This window comes from Mya arenaria, chromosome 17 (genome assembly GCF_026914265.1).
Source record: "Mya arenaria isolate MELC-2E11 chromosome 17, ASM2691426v1".
Taxonomy (NCBI): Eukaryota; Metazoa; Mollusca; class Bivalvia; order Myida; family Myidae; genus Mya; species Mya arenaria.
In genome coordinates, this window is record NC_069138.1 from 40459913 (window position 1) to 40482589 (window position 22677).

The 22677-nt window shown below is 36.5% G+C and overlaps 2 protein-coding genes across 2 annotated transcripts; one reads left to right on the forward strand and one right to left on the reverse strand.

Annotated features, from left to right (window-relative positions):
• The first annotated feature begins 5865 nt into the window (after positions 1–5865).
• On the forward strand, positions 5866–10792 carry LOC128223776 (uncharacterized). The gene is made up of 9 exons (XM_052933153.1): positions 5866–6083; positions 6648–6765; positions 7331–7431; positions 8121–8262; positions 8692–8786; positions 8975–9080; positions 9347–9431; positions 9770–9962; positions 10311–10792. Exons 1-9 carry the CDS (start codon positions 5979–5981, stop codon positions 10425–10427), a joined length of 1062 nt encoding a protein of 353 aa, XP_052789113.1. The 5' UTR covers positions 5866–5978; the 3' UTR covers positions 10428–10792.
• A 1849-nt stretch (positions 10793–12641) lies between these two features.
• LOC128223777 (dolichyldiphosphatase 1-like) lies at positions 12642–22677 on the reverse strand. Its single transcript, XM_052933154.1, has 8 exons — positions 22539–22677; positions 19754–19854; positions 18957–19041; positions 17901–17997; positions 17194–17286; positions 15770–15898; positions 14749–14838; positions 12642–14031 (listed from the first exon to the last, which is right to left on the reverse strand). The coding sequence occupies exons 1-8, from the start codon at positions 22636–22638 to the stop codon at positions 13992–13994; spliced, it is 735 nt and encodes a 244-aa protein (XP_052789114.1). The 5' UTR covers positions 22639–22677; the 3' UTR covers positions 12642–13991.

The following is a 22677-nucleotide window of genomic DNA, read 5'->3' on the forward strand; positions in this document are numbered from 1 at the left end:
TTTCTTCACAACTCCTCTTATGTTTTTTCTTGCGATTTCTAACAAACTTTCACAGATTGATGACCATAAAGTGAAGCAGCGCATATTGTCTGGCTTTTGCGATTTGACCATTTTTGAAAGAAATATTGCCCTTTTCTTATTTTACATTCAAAATTGGTTTCTTCGCAACTCCTCTTACGTTTTTCATGCGATTTCTACCAAACTTTCACAGATTGATGATCATAAAGTGAAGCAGCGCATATTTTCGGGCTTTCCCGATTCCACCATTTTTGAAAGAGTTATTGCCCTTTGGTTATTTTACATTTTAATAATTTAAAATTGGTTTCTTCGCAACTGCTCTTATGTTTTTCATGCGATGTCTACCAAACTTTCACAGATTGATATCATTAAGTGAAGCAGCGCATATTGTCTGGCTTTCCCGATTCCACCATTTTTGAAAGAGTTATTGCCCTTTGGTTATTTTACATTTTAATGATTTAAAATTGGTTTCTTCGCAACTCCTCTTTACGTTTTTCATGCGATTTCTACCAAACTTTCACAGATTGATGACCATAAAGTGAAGCAGCGCATATTGTCTGGCTTTTGCGATTTGAAAATTTTTGAAAGAGTTATTGCCCTTTGCTTATTTTACATATAAAATCGGTTTCTTCGCAACCTCTTATGTTTTTTCATGCGATTTCTACCAAACTTTCACAGATTGATGATCATAAAGTGAAGCAGCGCATATTTTCGGGCTTTCCCGATTCGACCATTTTTGAAAGAAATATTGCCCTTTTGTTTTACATTTAAAATTGGTTTCTTCGCAACTCCTCTTACGTTTTTCATGCGATTTCTACCAAACTTTCACAGATTGATGATCATAAAGTGAAGCAGCGCATATTTTCGGGCTTTCCCGATTCAACCATTTTTGAAAGAGTTATTGCCCTTTGGTTATTTTACATTTTAATGATTTAAAATTGGTTTCTTCGCAACTGCTCAAGAAAGATTACGTTTTTCATGCGATTTCTACCAAACTTTCACCGATTGATATCATTAAGTGAAGCAGCGCATATTGTCTGGCTTTTGCGATTTGACCATTTTTGAAAGAAATATTGCCCTTTTCTTGTTTTACATTTAAAATTGGTTTCTTCGCAACTCCTCTTACGTTTTTCATGCAATTTCTACCAAACTTTCACAGATTGATGATCATAAAGTGAAGCAGCGCATATTGCCTGGCTTTTGCGATTTGAAAATTTTTGAAAGAGTTATTGCCCTTTGCTTATTTTACATATAAAATTGGTTTCTTCGCAACTCCTCTTATGTTTTTTCATGCGATTTCTACCAAACTTTCACAGATTGATGATCATAAAGTGAAGCAGCGCATATTTTCGGGCTTTCCCGATTCCACCATTTTTGAAAGAGTTATTGCCCTTTGGTTATTTTACATTTTAATGATTTAAAATTGGTTTCTTCGCAACTGCTCTTATGTTTTTCATGCGATTTCTACCAAACTTTCACAGATTGATGATCATAAAGTGAAGCAGCGCATATTGTCTGGCTTTTGCGATTTGAAATTTTTTGAAAGAGTTATTGCCCTTTGCTTATTTTACATATAAAATTGGTTTCTTCGCAACTCCTCTTATGTTTTTTCATGCGATTTCTAACAAACTTTCACAGATTGATGATCATAAAGTGAAGCAGCGCATATTTTCGGGCTTTCCCGATTCGACCATTTTTGAAAGAGTTATTGCCCTTTGGTTATTTTACATTTTAATGATTTAAAATTGGTTTCTTCGCAACTGCTCTTACGTTTTTCATGCGATTTCTACCAAACTCACAGATTGATGATCATAAAGTGAAGCAGCGCATATTGTCTGGCTTTTGCGATTTGACCATTTTTGAAAGAGTTATTGCCCTTTGCTTATTTTACATATAAAATTGGTTTCTTCGCAACTCCTCTTACGTTTTTCATGCGATTTCTACCAAACTTTCACAGATTGATGACTATATAGTGACGCAGCGAATATTGTCGGGCTTTTGCGATTCCACAATTTTTGAAAGAGTTATTGCCCTTTGGTTATTTTACATTTTAATAATTTAAAATTGGTTTCTTCGCAACTGCTCTAATGTTTTTCATGCGATGTCTACCAAACTTTCACAGATTGATATCATTAAGTGAAGCAGCGCATATTGTCTGGCTTTTGCGATTTGACCATTTTTGAAAGAGTTATTGCCCTTTGCTTATTTTACATTTAAAATTGGTTTCTTCACAACTCCTCTTATGTTTTTTCATGCGATTTCTAACAAACTCTCACAGATTGATGATCATAAAGTGAAGCAGCGCATATTTTCGGGCTTTCCCGATTCCACCATTTTTGAAAGAGTTATTGCCCTTTGGTTATTTTACATTTTAATGATTTAAAATTGGTTTCTTCGCAACTCCTCTTTACGTTTTTCATGCGATTTCTACCAAACTTTCACAGATTGATGATCATAAAGTGAAGCAGCGCATATTGTCTGGCTTTTGCGATTTGAAAATTTTTGAAAGAGTTATTGCCCTTTGCTTATTTTACATATAAAATCGGTTTCTTCGCAACCTCTTATGTTTTTTCATGCGATTTCTACCAAACTTTCACAGATTGATGATCATAAAGTGAAGCAGCGCATATTTTCGGGCTTTCCCGATTCGACCATTTTTGAAAGAAATATTGCCCTTTTGTTTTACATTTAAAATTGGTTTCTTCGCAACTCCTCTTACGTTTTTCATGCGATTTCTACCAAACTTTCACAGATTGATGATCATAAAGTGAAGCAGCGCATATTTTCGGGCTTTCCCGATTCAACCATTTTTGAAAGAGTTATTGCCCTTTGGTTATTTTACATTTTAATGATTTAAAATTGGTTTCTTCGCAACTGCTCAAGAAAGATTACGTTTTTCATGCGATTTCTACCAAACTTTCACCGATTGATATCATTAAGTGAAGCAGCGCATATTGTCTGGCTTTTGCGATTTGACCATTTTTGAAAGAAATATTGCCCTTTTCTTGTTTTACATTTAAAATTGGTTTCTTCGCAACTCCTCTTACGTTTTTCATGCAATTTCTACCAAACTTTCACAGATTGATGATCATAAAGTGAAGCAGCGCATATTGTCTGGCTTTTGCGATTTGAAAATTTTTGAAAGAGTTATTGCCCTTTGCTTATTTTACATATAAAATTGGTTTCTTCGCAACTCCTCTTATGTTTTTTCATGCGATTTCTAACAAACTTTCACAGATTGATGATCATAAAGTGAAGCAGCGCATATTTTCGGGCTTTCCCGATTCCACCATTTTTGAAAGAGTTATTGCCCTTTGGTTATTTTACATTTTAATGATTTAAAATTGGTTTCTTCGCAACTGCTCTTATGTTTTTCATGCGATTTCTACCAAACTTTCACAGATTGATGATCATAAAGTGAAGCAGCGCATATTGTCTGGCTTTTGCGATTTGAAATTTTTTGAAAGAGTTATTGCCCTTTGCTTATTTTACATATAAAATTGGTTTCTTCGCAACTCCTCTTATGTTTTTTCATGCGATTTCTAACAAACTTTCACAGATTGATGATCATAAAGTGAAGCAGCGCATATTTTCGGGCTTTCCCGATTCGACCATTTTTGAAAGAGTTATTGCCCTTTGGTTATTTTACATTTTAATGATTTAAAATTGGTTTCTTCGCAACTGCTCTTACGTTTTTCATGCGATTTCTACCAAACTCACAGATTGATGATCATAAAGTGAAGCAGCGCATATTGTCTGGCTTTTGCGATTTGACCATATTTGAAAGAGTTATTGCCCTTTGCTTATTTTACATATAAAATTGGTTTCTTCGCAACTCCTCTTACGTTTTTCATGCGATTTCTACCAAACTTTCACAGATTGATGACTATATAGTGACGCAGCGAATATTGTCGGGCTTTTGCGATTCAACCATTCTTGAAAAAGTTATAGCCCTTTGTTTATTTTACATTTAAAATTGGTTTCTTTGCAACTCCTCTTACGTTTTTCATGCAATTTATACCGAACTTTCACAGATTGATGACTATATAGTGACGCAGCGCATATCGTCGGGCTTTCGCGATTCGGCCATTTTGGAAAGAGTTATTGCCCTTTTTTACATTTAAAATTGGTTTCTTCGCAACTCCTCTTACGTTTTTCATGCAATTTTTTACCAAACTTTCACAGATTGATGACTATATAGTGACGCAGTCAGGCTTTTGCAATTTGACCTTTTTAAAAGAGTTATTGCCCTTTCTTAATTTTACGCATTTCTTATGTTCCTGAGAAACTACCCTTACCATTGATTGGCTTTCGTTACAAAAAATGCCCCCATGAGGCGGGGGATATAGCTGTCTGTGACCACTCTTTTTTAGTAGACCGGACAGGACTTGTATATTGCAGTTTTTGTAGACCGGACAAGACTTTTGGCCATTAGTATAATATATAATGGTGGGGGTGCCTATTGAAGTAGTTGAAGATGATGTATGAACAGAAATAACGCTATAGGCACTACAGGCCTGATGTAGACGAGAGTAGCAACATCCACTGACGATATGAACGGCAAGCTAGCCAGGAAAGGCAAGGTAAACGGGAAGAATATATCAAAGAAAATAGTGACCAAAACCCAAAGAAATCATAGACTCGGCGACAAGAAAGCCAAATCCGCGAGAAGAAACTCCAGAATGGAGTCGAGAGATTGGCGAGAAGAGAGCAACAAAGATAAGTAGAGGAAATGCATCGACATGAATCGGTATTTACATTACCTGCTGAGACAGCAGGTAAAGACCAGTAGAATGACTGCTAGATACTAGTTCGACGCGTATCATATGAACCAGATGATACCAGGAACAATGATTTGAGATTTCGACGTTGGTAATCAGGAATTTTGATGGATTTGTATAGGATAGATCACGAGTAGCTGTTTGATATGGAATTTATCAGCGAGCGTAGCGAGTCTATAATTCCATATCAAACGGCTACTCGTGATCTATCCGACTTAGACAACAGAAAGTGTATTGCTTGTTTCTCAGTCCGATACCATACATTTGTATGAGAAAAATGTCAGGAAAGCACAGGAAGCAAACTTTTCTGTAGTATATCAAGTACGTCCTTGTAACATAAGTAGGTGCACGATTTGCACGAGATTTACCAGTTGAAATATCCGACAGAAAAGCAGTTGTGTGTGAGATTTATCAAACACTTATGCAGGCCTATGATTGGCCGGCTGGAGGAAGCTGTTGTCTAAGAACACTATATCAGCTAAAAAGATGGTATATAGATTCACTCTGGAAGAAAATTACAATGATGAAAATGAATACGTTTCTTGCATCGTATTTTAAATTAATAAAATGTCATGAATCCGTTTGATGTTACCGATGCTAGCGCGGACGTCTAAGTTGAAGAGAGGAACTGCGGCAAATACTGATTTCCCCCCGTTTCACATAGTTTCAGTACAACATATAGCAATTGAAATAATATCATCCTAGAATTCATTGAATACATTCCAAGTATGGAAATATTCCCATACACAATAAAATTCTTAAATGGGCCAAAACTCTGCAAAAGTGGTAGCAGTCAATAGAAATATTAGAAATGGAGCAGACAAACTTGGTATTCACAATGTTCCGCGTAGTAACCCTTCAAGGTATTCCAAAATCAAATCCCCTATATTTTTGAGTTCGTTTTCTATACACCACTAACGTTCATTTACATTCTTTATACATGACTGTCGAGTTTAACTCTCATGTAATATTAAACCATAATTTGAATAGCAGTAGTGTTGCTGAACGAGGTTATCCTGCCGATATCAGATACACGTACAGCGAGTACCCCCCTGCGCGCCTCAATCCTTGTTTCAGCAGTAGTCGGTCAAAGGTTATATTTTCGCATTTATGCCTGCACACGTAGGGTTTTTAGAGTGGATATTTACGATTTTAATGAATACTATTCACTGTTGAATAATGGCTAAGTGTTACCCGGAAAAGTTCACAGCTCCCCGACCACAGAGCGGAGAGAAAAAGCCGGGGCAGCTTCCGCAAGAGCAGTTAAAGCAGTTTTACGAGCAGGTACTTTTGTTTTGTGTAGGTTGTCTCTCTTGGCTAATGTATACGTATTAACGGAGGGCCAAAGAAGGATATTTAAAAGAAAAAAAACCCCACACAATTGTATTACCGTGTTGCTCGTCGGTTCTGATGCAATGCCATTTAATGAGCATCTCAGTACCCTGGATGAGATAAAACAAACACTATCGTTATAGACGCCATCGAAGGAAAAAAAAAACGGTATTAAAAAATAAATCCGTTTATATTAAAAACTTGAGTCAAATGATGTAATCATATAATGGATAGGAAAATAAATAACAAAAACCTGGGTCTTAAATAAGTGCAACGACACCTTTGTGTCAATAAATGTCCGTCTGTCTTATGCTATGTTATATACATTGGCACATATTAAAGAACCGGGGGTTACTTTAATCAGAATTTCATCCTGTTTGCGCACATCTACCGGCGCCGGGTCCCGTGACAACCAAACACGACTGTAGCGCTTACTTGGGCCATGATAGCATGCTTTTTGAATATTATAATTCAAAGCCTCGTTTAAAAGTAAAACAAAACTCCATCTTTGTGCAGGGTTACCTAGTGGTGGAGGATTTCTTTAGGCCCGATGAGCTGCAGCCGTGCCGGGACGCCATCTCGAACATGGTGGATGTCCTCGCCAACAAGCTGTACGACGCCGGCAAGATAACAGGTACGTATATGATATTTTCTCAAAAGGCCTTTTACAAAAAAAATCCCAGATAAATTCGACCCTGCGAATGAAGCTAATCATTCAAATCCCCAAAGTCATGGCCCCCGTTTCAGTAACGATCGTTATACATAAGATCATAAATATCCAGGCGTAACGCCATTTTGGCGTAAACTGCGTTTCAATAAAAAAATACCGTAAGAAAACTTACCGTTAAGATTCTGCCCGTAACTTCAAGGGCACCCCCTAGCACTCGTAAGCGGCGTAACTGGGTTAACACTGAGTGACTTTGATATATTATTAAAACAGGCCCCAGCGGCCGCTAGCTCCTTGCTAATAACTCTTGAAGACTTGGAAACATGTATACCTTATCGGAGATTTACTCAAATTTTCATCAATATGTATAACATATAGATGAACTTTGTAATTGTCTGTTGTCGGGCTACAACGTGTTATTTGTACGAATGTAAATGTCATGACTCAAACTAATATTAACAAAATATATGTTAGTACTAGATGTTTATACCGTTTGCCGTCGTTCAGTTCGATTAAATCCTTTTCCGCGTAGACCTGCACACTGAAGCGGGGCTGTTCCAGCGGCTGACCCTGCTGGAGAAGGAGTTTCCGGGCGCCAATATCCTGCTCTTCAAACACCAGAAAATACCAAAGGTAGTTTATACATCCTAGCTTTGACGATGTCACATCATCCACAGATACTTGAATATATGATGCAGATCCCAACAGTTGCCCATGGCTTACTTTTAATAGTTGCCTGTGGCCTCAGCTGGGTAAAATCAGTCTTGATCCTGAAAATGAAAAAATACAACATTTTATGGGCTGCTTATCACGTCATGGGACACAATACCACTATAAATCATGATTTGTCGACGATATTTCATCTTTATATAAAATCAAAAATCGTCCACAAATCATGATAAATAGTTGTTATGTGTCCCATGACGTGATAATGTAGTGTATCCTTAATATTTATTGAGTTAAAATCTTCTTGCATTTAGACCGCGAATTGTACTACAGTTTAGTAGCACTATATGCCCTAAAGTAACAGGGTTCAAAAGTTAACGATTGTTTTAATCCTAAAAAATGATTTTACAGCTTTTATCATTTTTATCAAAATCAGGATAAAGTTTATCTAAATGAAGTCTTTGTTAACTATTTCAAAAGGGGTTTAAGCCCCTTTACCCTTGGGCACGAAACCCTAGCTTATACTAAAACATTCCCCGGCTGTATACTCTTCAGGATTGACAATTATATATCAGCTGTATTAAGACCTTGAACTTGATTGCGGGACAAACCTTCAAATATATTTAAATAAATATAACCCCCTCCGTCCCTACCAGGCCTTCCGGGATCTGTGGTGTAACCCCCGTATACTGAACATGATGGAGCAGCTGATTGGCCCGGATATCGCCGGACATCCGGTCTGGAACATGCGCACCAAGACTCCAAACAGCAAAGCTATGGACGTACCCTGGCACCAAGGTATGTTGTTTCACTCCGTAACGTGTTAAATCATAGGCAATGCCTTGGGTAAATGTTGTTTATGGAAAAGATTGGTTCGGAAAAAGTTTTTTTCAGATACGTATACACGTTCAATACTTAAGTGTTCTTGTTCCATAATGGACGAAGTGTAGTAACGAACTGCACCAATAGTAGTGAACAAAAGCATGATTGTAACATGTGACAGTACCAAAATCGCTCTTTGTTTTAATGTGAAATGCTTGTCCAGAGTATCGGTTTCAATTTGGCATAATCGTGATATCTATAAGGGTTAGTTTACAGCTTTGTTTGTTTCAGTCAGTTACTTTAGCGGATGGCCTTATTACCATCTGATTCCTACCGCCTTTTCTAAACGGATGCATTCAGGTATCCGTTATCATAGTAAAACACGGAGTACTTCGTATGTTTCAGACAGCGGCTATTTCAGCGAGGAATCGTACGATCATCTGATCCCCACTGCCTGGATCCCTTTCCTGGACGCCACAGAGGAGAATGGATGCATGCAGGTACCAATCGTCGTCATAAGAAAATACTAGTACTGATATAATGGAACATGCGCGACAGATTTATTATTTATAATATAATAGTTCCATTGTTTGGTGGATATTACAAACTAAATACTCAACAATGTTGAACAATACCTGGGATACTTTTATATTGAGTTATAAGCAGTTGTTATACTTATCTACTGTAGATGGCGCGTTACGGTCACCGGTTGGGGAAGATGGGACGTCACACGTGTTGCCGGGGAGACACGTGGTTCATTGACATCTCCGAGGAAGAGATGGCATCGGAGCTAGGTGAGCTATATTGGCTTGTTCGGTTATATGAAGAAAAAAAATGATTACTAACAGGGTGCTGATAAATGAAAATGACTATACAAATGTTCAACGCGTCAAATATAGGCCGACGGACAATTTGGTACTGAAGGAAATCTAGTAAAGATGCCCTCTTTTAACAGTTTTTAATTTTAACAGTTATTCAATATTCCTCAAATATTTAAAATAACTGAAACGTGCACGGCACATATAGAGAACACATTGCCTGACTGTGCTCTGTTTTACAGGTGTGGACGTGGAGAAGGACTTGGTCACAGTACCCGTACCATACGGAGGCTTTCTTCTTTTCTCCAACATGATACCACACAGAAGGTGAGCTTTTCTTACTTTTCAAACATCTTCCCCGCCATGACCACCGAGCTGTACCGGTTGGTAGTCTTACTGAGCCTGTCAAAACCCCGTCTGTCGGGAAACACAGTGTTTAAATTCCCCTATACATGTATGCCCGATGGGGAAAACATTGATAAGTGCAACATAATCTGACAGAACAACTGTGATCTGGCAAGAAATGATATTTTCTGTGCTTGAGTGACACTTGTTACTTAAAACATATGAAGTATTACGATGTAAATATAAATATAATTGCTTCACACCAACCGCTCGTAGTTGTATATATTTATGTTCTACGTGACCCTACATTTTATCTTCAGCCTCCGTAACTGCTCTAACGATGTCCGTTGGAGTATCGACTTGCGGTGGCAGTCTCCGCACGAGAACTGGGGTTTCTACGACATCGCTGAGGGAATTTCCTTCCGGTCCGCCGGCTGTGACGTCAAGCCGGATTGGGACCGGTTCCTTGCTGTGGACCGGAAGGAAGTTTGGCAGAAAAAGTATTTTAAACAGGTCAGTTGGGTTGAGATAAACGGCAAATTAAGTATAACTTATCACGTATGTTTACGAACATGTGAATAACTGAATTCCACAGATGATGGTGAGCGATATTTAGGCGGGACTTAATGATATGTAATATACGGTATTGGTTCGGAAGGGACGGTTTGCGGGGCTACAGCTTCATAATTGTAGGCTGCGGGGTTACACCTTTACAATTTTAGGGGACGGAATTGCACATTTATGTGTATAGACTCTAGAGGGTGGGGTTACAACTTCATATTTGTAGAGGAGGGTTACCCTTCATAAGTGTAAGTTCATCAGGGAAATAATAAAATCGAGTCCCTTTCATTTATGCGGCAGGTTGTTGAGTCAGACTGGTTTGATACAACCGTGACTGGACCGTGGATAGGCCGGTGGGATGTCGTCAACACCAACAGACACACGCAAGCTTTCACGGACGGCAAGACCAAGGCATAGGAGGATATGGGGAGCATGTCGCCGTCGGTGTTTGGCAGGATCTATACCAATGGACGATTATCAAATAATTGCTCCGTCGATGCATGTATAAGCATGAAATCGCCGTATAACCACTGATGTCACTATTACAGGTGTTTACATAAACTAAGCGGGTCGTGTGAGACACCTTTTAACTCATTCCAGATGGAACGTGACGGGAACGTTGCGTATAGACTTCCTATGTCGTTGGTTTTCATGCTTTCAGCACTGTCGTCTTTATAAATCCAACTTATTTTGTAAATAATTGAGTATTTAAATATGTATTCATAACTTTATTTTTGATTAACTAATGTACATGTATACGGAAATAATAAATATGAAATGGCTCAATGTATTTTATTTTTATGAGCAACACGGTAGAGTCGGCTACACATTGAATGCAGATAATAGTAAATGCTTCCGGTGGGCAATTCTCCTGCACGCTTCCGACTTAAAATGCGGCCGGTCATCGAAGCATTTCTGTCGCCAGCATGGCCACTCGGAGCAGAATTGTTATTGGTCCCAGATGGTCATTAGGAACACTGGATATATCCACGAGCACATAACCTTTGGTTTTTTGTTATTATGCCACACACACAATGACGCCCTCCAAACAATGACGCCCAACACACAATGATGCCTTCCACACAATGACGCCGTCCACACAATGGTGCCCTCCACACAATGACCCCCTCCACACAGTGGTGACCACCACACAATGACGCTCTCCACACAATGACGCCCTCCACACAATGACGCCCACCACACAATGACACCCTCCACACAATGACGCTCTCCATACAATGACGCCTACCACACAAGACGCCTTCCACACAATGACGCCCTCAGAAATGACGCCCTCTACACAATAACGCCCACCATATAATAACGCCTTCCACACAATGGTGCCCTCCAACAATGACGCCCTCCACACAATTGTGCCCATCCAACAATGACCATGTCTTGATTTTTGACCTCTAAAACAAGTTTGATCTTGACCTTTATGCTTGAGCAACATTGTTTCAAGTCGAATGTGCTAAACATTTATGCCCAATTGTTTCTCACCCCACTTGGCAATATGGGAATATAGGTGTACACTGTACAGTCCTGATGCTTTGTTACTGTGGTGGATCCTTGCACTAGAGGTAAAACACTGGATTGTCAACCCAGGGGGCACAGGTTCAATCACTCATTCCACAGTAAAAAAAACTATTTGTATTATGAAGGGAGCTTAAACAGGTGGTCCTGTATGACACACTGCCACACGTTACAGACCCAGTAAGACAAGTGGTGTCGTAACATTAACCTACCCCCACCCCCTTGGTTTGATAACAAGTGTTAAACTGACATTTGAGCTAGCCACCTAGTTCTTGCGTGTGATACATCATTACAGCCAGGGGCCATATAAAAGCATCATCTAATGAAATCTTAAATTAAGTGTACAATTTTTAGTCATTTCATTTCTTGAAAAAGTTTAGACCTAATGCTTTAAAATATTGTTTCCAACCCTTTATACCAGTGGGCCAAGCATCACCCTGAATACAAGTGGACAAAACATCACCCTTTATACCAGTGGACCAAGCATAACCCTTTATCCCAGTGGACCAAACATCACCCTTTATACCAGAGGACCAAGCATAACCCTTTATATCAGTGGACCAAGCATCACCCTGTATACCAGTGGACCAAGCATAACCCTTATACCAGTGGACCAAGCATAACCCTTTATACCAGTGGACCAAGCATGACCCTTTATACCAGTGGACCAAGCATCACCCTTTATACCATTGGACCAAGCATCACCTGTTATACCAGTGGACCAAGCATCACCCTGTATACCAGTGGACCAAGCATCACCCTTCATACCAGTGGACCAAGCATCACCCTTTATACCAGTGGACCAAGCATCACCCAGTATACCAGTCGACCAAGCATCACCCTGTATACCAGTGGACCAAGCATCACCCTTTATACCAGTGGACCAAGCATCACCCTTTATACCAGTGGACCAAGCATCACCCTTCATACCAGTGGACCAAGCATCACCCTTTATACAAGTTGACCAAGCATCACCCTTTCTACCAGTGGACCAAGCATCACCCTTTCTACCAGTCAACCAAGCATCACCATGTAAACCGCATCACCCTTTATACCAGTGAATCAAGGATCACCCTGTATACCACATCACCCTTTATACCAGTGGACCAAGGATCACATTATATGCCAGTGGACCAAGCATAACCCTTTATGCCAGTGGAGGGAATTGTGGAATTTTAGAATAGAAAAAGGTACAATGGAACTTCAGATGATTCTATAATTAGGCCCCTGGTGACCATTTGTGTGAAGTTATTTCAAAAGCACTCCCAGGTATAGAAAAGTTTTCATGTTGTCATAAAGCTGTCTTAAAAAAAGCCTTGGCCATTATACAACTAATATGACCTCTCTGAGCCTAAAATTATATGGGGCTTTAAAATAGTCCATCATGGTGTTGCCCATAATGAAAGTGTTTGAAATAGTCAAGGTAATAATGTCTTATTGAGGAGAAATAGTGACATTATACTGGTCCTATAAAGGTCAAATTCAAGTTTCTCCCAAGCATACTAAAGACATGAATCATTCACATTAATTACAGTACATTGTTTACCTTATCTAATGGGTCTACATAGCATAATGATAATTGAGTTAATTGCCATCTGCCTCATCACATTTTCATATATCTTCAAGTCTATTTACGAGGTCTATCTTGAAGTTTACCAGAGATGGCCGAGTTGTTACCATTGAAAAAAGTCATGCTGATGAAGTACATTGTATGTCCCTGGTTCACACTATCGATCATTTAACAATGATCGATTTAAAAGAATTTATTAATAATTTTAATACCTAAACTGTACAATATTTAAAATAGAATTTAACATAAAAATGAGCTGAGGAAATTTCACAATAACAATTAAATAATACAATTACAAAATATTACAAATTACAATGGTAATGATGATCGATAAAACATGATTATTTAAAATAAAACATGCCCAAATTTGTAGAAAAATTGACAATACAGAACACTTTGCATGTATAATAATCCCTGTCTATTAATGGCTGCAGGTATAGGTAGGTTCACAAACCAAAAGTCCAACAGTAAATTTCTTAGAATAGTAAGAGTTCAACAACATTTAAAATTTCTTACATCCAAAATTCCAACAGTAAACAATGTACTTCTTTAAAAATAAAATAGTGAATTGATTTTCAGAAAATCTAGCTGTGCTCATTCTTATCCATGTTCATTTAAAAATAAATGCTGTTTACAACACAAAACTCATCTTATTTTAAAATATTATTTTTTTCAGAACTCAGCTGCATCTTAGAAAATGTAGCTGATAAAATTTGTCTGCGGTCATTACAGCTCGTTCCGTCTAAAATTTCAAATAGGTTTCATGTCATAAAAAAAATCAATTTCAAAGTAAGAAACTCGTGTTCTTCAGCCAAAGAACAGTTCACGGTGAGCTTCACACGAACACATGAACGCTAAGAACGTTTAAGAGCCGTATGTCATTGGGATTTCCTAGATGTGACTTTTCTTTGTCGATTTCTGAAAAAAAAAGAAAAAAATATTAACAAGAGCACAGAGGAGCAAATGTCAATGCTCTTCAGTTATTTTTCCAAGTGAACAAGTTGTTAGACTTGATATTTATCAAAGCCAGGGTTGTGGGCCTTGCTATATATGTGCATATTGTCATATCATGTGTACCAAGTTTCATGGGAATATCTTGAATGGCCAAGGTTCAAGTTTTTGCACAATGACGATGACTCTGCAACAAAATTTTAATGGAATTAATTGAGTGCAAAAAGTCTGTTAAATGAATCCAGAGTTTAACTAGATTCTTTTCTTTAAGCAACCTGATTTAGCATCATGTCAAAATTGTATGATAAATGGCAGTGCTTTTACATTGTTAATGCTCATGCCAAGCTCCGCCAAAATAACCATACACCTCAACATTATGCTCATTCATCAGAGGTTTGATAGTGATAAATCTATTGTACACATAGCATCATCGCTCTGGTGTACTAGAATGCTAAACATGAATTGCGTTTTTTTAATTAAAATACTATACATACTAATATAATCTGGTATATATTCATGTTTGAAACATTTTAGAGGTACAAAATCATTAACAGGTGTTACCTAACAAGAATAACAGATTGCAACAGGGTTTACTAAGTACATTTAGCTCTCACTTACATTGTATAAGAGCATAATGATTTACTATCATAAACTACAGCAGATTAATTAAAGTAGTATGCTTACCTCGACTCCGAGCGTGACGATGTATATTCGAACCATAATACATGTGGTATCAAAGTTGAGTCCCGTAACATCAAAAGTTCTCCTAAAGGGCTGAAAAAGAAGCAGAATAACAACCTTGTTTAACAATATTTTAAACCACAAAAGCACCGCAGCAGAGCTCTAAGCTTGTCTGTTGTTTTTTCAGTCAAAGGAAAATGACTCTAGAATTTATTTAAGCAAGACTTATGTGCCTAGCTATTTAAGTTAAAATTGTCACCTGCAAAAGTTTCATTTAAATATATAAATCGTTTTTGATCTATGGCCAAGTTAAAAGACTCTTTTAGACTCTAGACTGAAAGAATTTACCGGACAACAACAACAATACTAAGGCCTTCATAAAATCATAATATATTTTTTCTTTGAAAAAAATCCCCAACACAGGCGTCAAAATTAAAAGAATGAATTATATGTTCACCATCAAGCAAACAGAACTACATGCTTGTAAGGAGTTTATATTATTGTTATATATATATATATATATATATATATATATATATATATATATATATATATATATATATATACATATATATTGTTTTCTTTCTTGTCATGTGTTTTTTTGATTTTATTTTTTAAATTTTATAGTATTAACAGCATGGGGACTGTCACTAGATATGTTAAAACTGAAAATAACAACCAAACGTTAAGCCTTTGGATTGAATCTGTGCTGAGAAACAAATTGACAAACATGTTTCTTGAACAAATTGAAGTTTTTTTTATTAATTTTGTGTGTTTTGGTCTCATTTGTGTAATATTCTCTTTTTGACAAGTTCTGAGACTATAAGAAGCTATATTATAATCACAATGAATATTTTTGTATTTTATAAAATCAAATTTAAGTAATCTGGCTAAATGAAATAAGACACTAAGCTTGATATGCTATTAAAAGGGTTTTTGATAAACTGGGACCTAGTTTTATACCTACCTTGTTATAATTTCAAAACCAAACTTGAAGAAGAAATTAAATGCTATACACACTCACCTAGCTGCTATATACGGGAAGAAAGGTGTTAGGATGATCTGTACAACAGCGAACCAGACACAACCAAGCACGAGCCCCACAACTCCGCCCCATATAACCTGACTACCTGTATGGTACCCCAAATATACTCTGGAAAATAAAGTTATAATAGTCATATTTACATGTATCAAAGAGAGTGAAAAAAGAGAATAATTGTCTATTTCAGTGTAAAATTGCAATATATCTAACCTCAAGAGCACCAAAATGAAATAGTTTACCAGTGACATTGCTTTTGATACTCACTATGTGAAAATATTGTGATGTAGCACTTTTTATATGCCTTAAAAGGTTATCATACCTGCTATAAGCTTCAAGTTATCATATCATACGTGTTATAAGCTACAAGTGTGTTATATTGTACCTGCTATAAGCTACAAGTGTGGCATATCATACGTTCTATAAGCTACCAGTGTGTCATATCGTACCTTCAATAAACAACAAGTGTGGCATATCGTACCTGCTACAAGCTACAAGTGTGGCATATCATACCTTCTATAAGCTACCAGTGTGTCATTTAGTACCTTCTATAACTACAAGTGTGGCATATCGTACCTGCTATAAGCTACAAGTGTGGCATATCATACCTGCTATAAGCTACAAGTGTGTCATATCATACCTGCTATAAGCTACAAGTGTGGCATATCGTACCTGCTATAAGCTACAAGTGTGGCTTATCATACCTTCTATAACTACAAGTGTGGCATATCATACCTTCTATAAGCTACAAGTGTGGCATATCGTACCTGCTATAAGCTACAAGTGTGGCATATCATACCTTCTATAAGCTACAAGTGTGGCATATCGTACCTGCTATAAGCTACAAGTGTGGCATATCATACCTTCTATAACTACATGTGTGGCATATCATACCTTCTATAAGCTACAAGTGTGGCATATCGTACCTGCTATAAGCTACAAGTGTGGCATATCATACCTTCTATAACTACAAGTGTGTCATATCATACCTTCTATAAGCTACAAGTGTGGCATATCGTACCTGCTATAAGCTACAAGTGTGGCATATCGTACCTGCTATAAGCTACAAGTGTGGCATATCATACCTTCTATAAGCTACCAGTGTGTCATTTAGTACCTTCTATAACTACAAGTGTGGCATATCGTACCTGCTATAAGCTACAAGTGTGGCATATCGTACCTGCTATAAGGTACAAGTGTGTCATATCATACCTGCTATAAGCTACAAGTGTGGCATATCGTACCTGCTATAAGCTACAAGTGTGGCATATCATACCTGCTATAAGCTACAAGTGTGTCATATCATATATGCTATATAAGCTAAAAGTGTGGCATATCATACCTGCTATAAGCTACACGACATGTGGCATATCTTACCTGCTTTAAGCTAAAAGTGTGTCATATCATACCTGCTATAAGCTACAAGTGTGGCACAAGTGTAACCTCCTAGGATAAGGATGTATTTCCACAAATCTTCAACCCATTTGTAATTCCGGTACACTCTGAAGTAAAAATCATTGCAAATCTAATAAGAATATATATGCTATGCCATTTTTTATCGCTTAAAAAAAATGGTACATGTATATGACTGTGTACCATAAAAAACACTTTTGAGAAGCCATCTATACCATTATCAATATAATTACTGATTCATAAATACATAATTTTCTTATCAATCAGCTTATGTATCACATAATCTATTTATCAGCATGGCAAGGGCACACTTTATCAGCCTCTAAAATAGTACACTAGTACTGATATTCACCTAGGAAACAGACTTGAGAGTGATTTACTTCAGCTCACAGCTAAGACTGTCTTTGCAATGAAGCTATTCGTAGCGCTTGGCCGTGGCGCCCAATTAGAGCAATTATCGCATATATGGTCATGAAACAATCAATTTTTTTAAACAATAACAACCAAAATTGACGCAGGATGGTGATGCCTCTTTGGGACAAAAATGTACAATTCTAGTGTCCACTTGAGACAAAAAAATATGCCGCATAGCAAATGCTGTATAAAACTAATGTTTCGACTAACATTTGGGAAGTATACAGAAAACAAGTTATTACCAAAAAAAGTCTTATGATCAAGTTCTTTTATTATTCATCAAGCATACCTTATGAAGAGGAAGAAGACTAGATATGTAGCAAAGAAGTACATAAACTGTGCATGACTGGATGGCATTCCATACTCCGTAAACAACACGGATATCTCTGCAATATAACATGAATAATTTATCCAATCACAGGCTTGTAAGGTGAATCTGAATGTATAAAAACATGTTAGAGTACCAAGATAAACACCAATGTATCTAACTGAAGCCAGTGTTACAATGTTCTTGTGGCATCGATCAGGAAAACAAGTTCATACTGGACAGGTTTATTTTATAGAACCAGTGTCCCTACCATTATAATCAGTTACAAAATTATTCATGTGTTATTACATACATGTAATGCATTTATATGCAAAATATAAATGATCTTCCTATTAATATTAAAATGTATAGATTACCCATGTTTTGCGCTAAACAAATGTTATTGAATGCAGTGTCATCTGTTTAAAAACAAAAGCTATCACATGTCAACTACATGTAGATATTCATAACAAGAGCACCAAGGAGCAAATGCAAAGCTTGCGTGTGTTTTTTGTCGAAAAAAAAGTGCATCACTCAACAAGAATAAAAGTTCACTGTACAAATGGCCATTGTTAATAAATAATAATGCAACATGTGAACAAAGTTTTATTTGAAAAACTTTAACAACTTTTGAGTAACTCCCAAGGGCACATATGTTTTAGCAGGCATAGACGGACACCAACAACAACACCAAGGCAATCACAATACCACACATTTTTTCTTCAGAAAACAAACAACCTAAAAATCATATATGAATACTTTTCTTATTTAGGACACTGTTATGATTACTGTTCTAAGCAATTAAAACTTGGGTACAAAAAAGTTATTCATTAAGGCCCTTGGCTTTTCAAAATATGGATATAAGAACTGATTTCTTACAAATCTACCAGCTAATAGCTCTCTATGATCAAACTACAATCAATTGGTAAAATCTAGCCCAAAATAGAAACATATATGATGCTGACAATATGTTCATGTGAAGTATGTCTGGGATGCATATGTACTCCATGCATTGTATTCTAGTGCACACTTCTGTACCTCTTTGAGGTCGATTCTCTCTGATGGTGTGTTTCAGTAGCCAGTTCAAGGCCTCGTTCAGCAGCAGTCCAGCAAAGTAGGAGATCTGTCAACACAATATTTCAGTAAAGCACGAATTTTCATTTGATATATTTCTTAAATAAACTTCTATTGATGACATATTGTTATTATTGTTATATCAGGGCTTCTGTTAAAGAAAGTTTGGAAGTAATATTACTACCTAGAAATGGGCTGAAACTTCCAAACTTTATGCCTTGGAAGAACGAAAACAAACATAATGTTTAAGAAAACGTCCAAAGTTGAAGGCTTGTAAGTTCAAAATATCAGAACCTGGTGTTCATGTTACTTTTAAAGTGACATCAGTCTTAAACAATATGAATAATTATCATATAAATTTGTTTGCGTTTGATTTTTTAACACAATTTTGGAAAAAAGTCAAGCAAATTGCTGTGATTGAGAGACATAATCATTTCAGTGAAAACCTTCCAATATTGATGGAAAGGAATTTCATACTTCCAGTTTTAAATTCTTAATTGAAGCCCTGGTAATATAAACTAACAATAGCAACTGTTTTTCCTGTTTGCAAACAAAATCAAAATTTCGAAAGTCTATTGATTCTTTTTAAGTTACAAACATGAAAGTCCATGTCATTACAGCACTAATTGCAATTCTTTAAGCATTGGTTATAATTGAAAAGGGGTCTTACTTTACTTCTTCTTATTTAAAAAACAAAATGAGAAACATTTCTTTGTACCTAAATGTAAACAGTGTGTTGCAATGTTTTGTATATTACTAACCGTATGAAGATCTCTTCTAAAAATAACAAGGGTAAGGAAGGCCACAATCAAACTCATGGGAACAAGGCTAAACCAAGCAAGGACATAACCAATGAAATCTCCTGAAAAAAGAATAAAAGAAAAAATGTCAGAGTAAAATATTTACAATCAAATTAATAAAATTTGAAATGGCTTTATCACATAGTCTTTAGATAAGAAAGTTAAATCTTTCAGGCCTTTGGCTTTGATAATGTAGAGATTGCAGAAAAGTCATACTGAATGACCCAAAAGGCATATCTTTTAAATCATGTGAACACTACATTGCGAACAATATCATCATGGATGAACAATACATTTCATCTAAACTTGTGAAATTTGGAAGGTTAACAGTTATTTTGTACCCTCCAGTTTTTAGTCACTTTGTACCCTTAAGTCTTTCATGTCATTTTTAAGATAAAATAGATGCATAAAGTATCTTACATGTATATATATCTGATGTTTAAGTTTGATCAATTTGTATGCTGTGTTTTACAAAAACATATGCGAATTCAATCAAGTGTAGTTTTCAACAGTCAATACAGATAAACCCTTCACATAAAAAAGTGAAAGCAATCAATCACGAACATTTAAAGATGCACTCTTACTTCCATATAAGATGTACCACAATTAATTTTAATTTACTAAAACGGATGAATAAATATCTGAAACAATGGTACCATGTTTAATTACAGAGAAGATTGAAGGAAACACATTATAGTATGACATAAAAGTATGGTTATTTAGTACATTAATGATATGCCAGACTGGTAAGTGGAAAGAAGCTGAAAAAAAACGCGAAAGAAGAGGACTCTGGGCAATGACTCTGAGGAGCAAGTTCACTGCCAGATCTTGGACAAGTGAGCAATATATTATATATCACGAGTGAAGAAATGTTATTAAACACTTTTATTTCAATCCCTCAGAATTTAGAAATAATTGTCAAATCATTTAAATGTTTTGATAATTATTCCTGGTCAAAAATGAAATCATACACAATGATGTTTGAATTTATTTCTCAAAAGTGAAGAGATATGTATGACAAAAAGGTATTAAATAGAATACCCAATGTTTGAGAGAAAAAAATATCTCAAGTGCTTTGAAACATGTTTTCATGTAAATAAAAAAAGGTTGCAAAATTCTTGGTCATATACTGTTTCTTGAGTTTGTACCCAACTGACTGATCAACTTCACTGTTCTTGCCCTGTGGAGGATCAGTTAGCAGGGTTTCCGCCAGCCCTTTATGGCTTGTCGGGCCCGACGTGCCTTCCGCTGGCAAGGCTAATTACCGACATGCGTTAATTATGCCGACATGCTTTAATCCGCTTAGCGACAACCCTGATCAAAACAATTATCAGTTCTGACAATACGCAATTTGTTGCGATTGCAACGGTTGCAACGGTTGACTGACAGCCAGAAGGTGTGTCGGGACTAATACGGCAATTGTATCAGCCATTCAGGATCGACGACAGCATGAAGGCGTGTCAGTGAGGTTCAACAGTGCAATTAACCAAACTCCTCCTATTCTTTATCAAAATGGGAATGCGTGAAAAACACCACTGTCGTAAACGCAAAGTAAACAATACATCTTAATTGAGTTCGATAACATAAATCATGTGTCGTTTTATTTTGTTTCTTAATCCCGAGTCCGTTTGTTAACCAATTATTAAATTATTATTGAGAACCGTGTGAAGATATCTGTGTTATTATAAACAAGGGTTATGCTATGTCGTCGTATGTAATTGAGTTGCGTTCCCGTCTTTAGTTTAAAAGTGTAAAGTTATATTTTGTGTTGCTTATTGTTAAACTTTGATTATTTTATTGTTCTTTTAATTTATTTAGAAAAAAAGATAAATAAATCTGAAAATGCACATTACATTCCCTTAAAGTTATTATTTACCCGACCCGGCTTTAAAAATATTAGCTGTAGCAGCTTTAAATACGAATACACCCACGAGCAGTCGCTTTGCTCCGGGCTCTTCTGTGTTCCAGCATGCAAGCGTGCTTTACACGTTTTGCTGTGACGTCAACGGTGTCAATATAAATAATACCCGCACTAAACGAAACATGAGTCGATCGATATCGTCGATATTGTATTGTCAGAAAACTTGAGAAATACCAATAATTAATGAAGAGAAACCATTAAACTTTTTTACAAATATTTTTAATGTTAATCGGACTTGAGTTGGTAATTCTAAATCATAGGAACATAACTGTAAACTTGTTTAAAATGCAGGAAATTGCACCATTTTGGATACGAAAATATAAAAGTAAATTGAATGTGCACAGCAGGGTATGAATTCACTACTGATTGATTGGTAGTGACCCAAAATTAGAGGGTAATAAATAATCACTAGAATATGGAATGACAAGATCATGGTAAGGAACTGTCAAATTGAACTCTTTGATAAGCTATGTGTTTATCATACAGGATTTATGCAATTTGGCTCAAAATCTTGTAAATCTTGTAAAACAATCAGATTTAAAAACTTGCAAAAAATGTCAGAATTTGATTATCAAATCGATATCAAACGCCTTCCTGAAAGTTCATCCTTCGTAACAACAAGTGGTAAGAGGGCCAAATATAAGTGATTGCAGTATGACTACATAGAAATATACAGCACAGAGTTGAATTTGATCAACGTGTATAATTTGTATGCGGTACGAAAGTGTTAGGAACGAATGGCGTCAAAATTATACAGTGCATTTAAACAACTGATCTAGCTCATGAAGTAGATGTTTACCATCGCGAACGGGAGATAATATTTACCTTTTGTGTATTGCACATGAGTTAGGGAAATTGATGTGTACATAGAAGCAGGGCACGGAATATTCCTTTCCACATTTGTCAACTTGTCACTTTCGTCCATTTTGGATACGTACAATGCGCACGCGTAGACGGATCGATT

Coding starts and splice junctions, on each gene's coding strand:
- LOC128223776 (XM_052933153.1), top strand. CDS start 5,979: ATGGCTAAGTGTTACCCGGAAAAGTTCACAGCTCCCCGACCACAGAGC. Junction 7,432..8,120: donor AACACCAGAAAATACCAAAG/GTAGTTTATACA, acceptor CGTCCCTACCAG/GCCTTCCGGGATCTGTGGTG. Junction 9,081..9,346: donor AGAGATGGCATCGGAGCTAG/GTGAGCTATATT, acceptor TCTGTTTTACAG/GTGTGGACGTGGAGAAGGAC.
- LOC128223777 (XM_052933154.1), bottom strand. CDS start 22,638: ATGGACGAAAGTGACAAGTTGACAAATGTGGAAAGGAATATTCCGTGC. Junction 15,899..17,193: donor ACACTTGTAGCTTATAGCAG/GTATGATATGAC, acceptor TTTATTTTCCAG/AGTATATTTGGGGTACCATA. Junction 14,839..15,769: donor TTCCCGTATATAGCAGCTAG/GTGAGTGTGTAT, acceptor CTTCTTTTTCAG/CCCTTTAGGAGAACTTTTGA.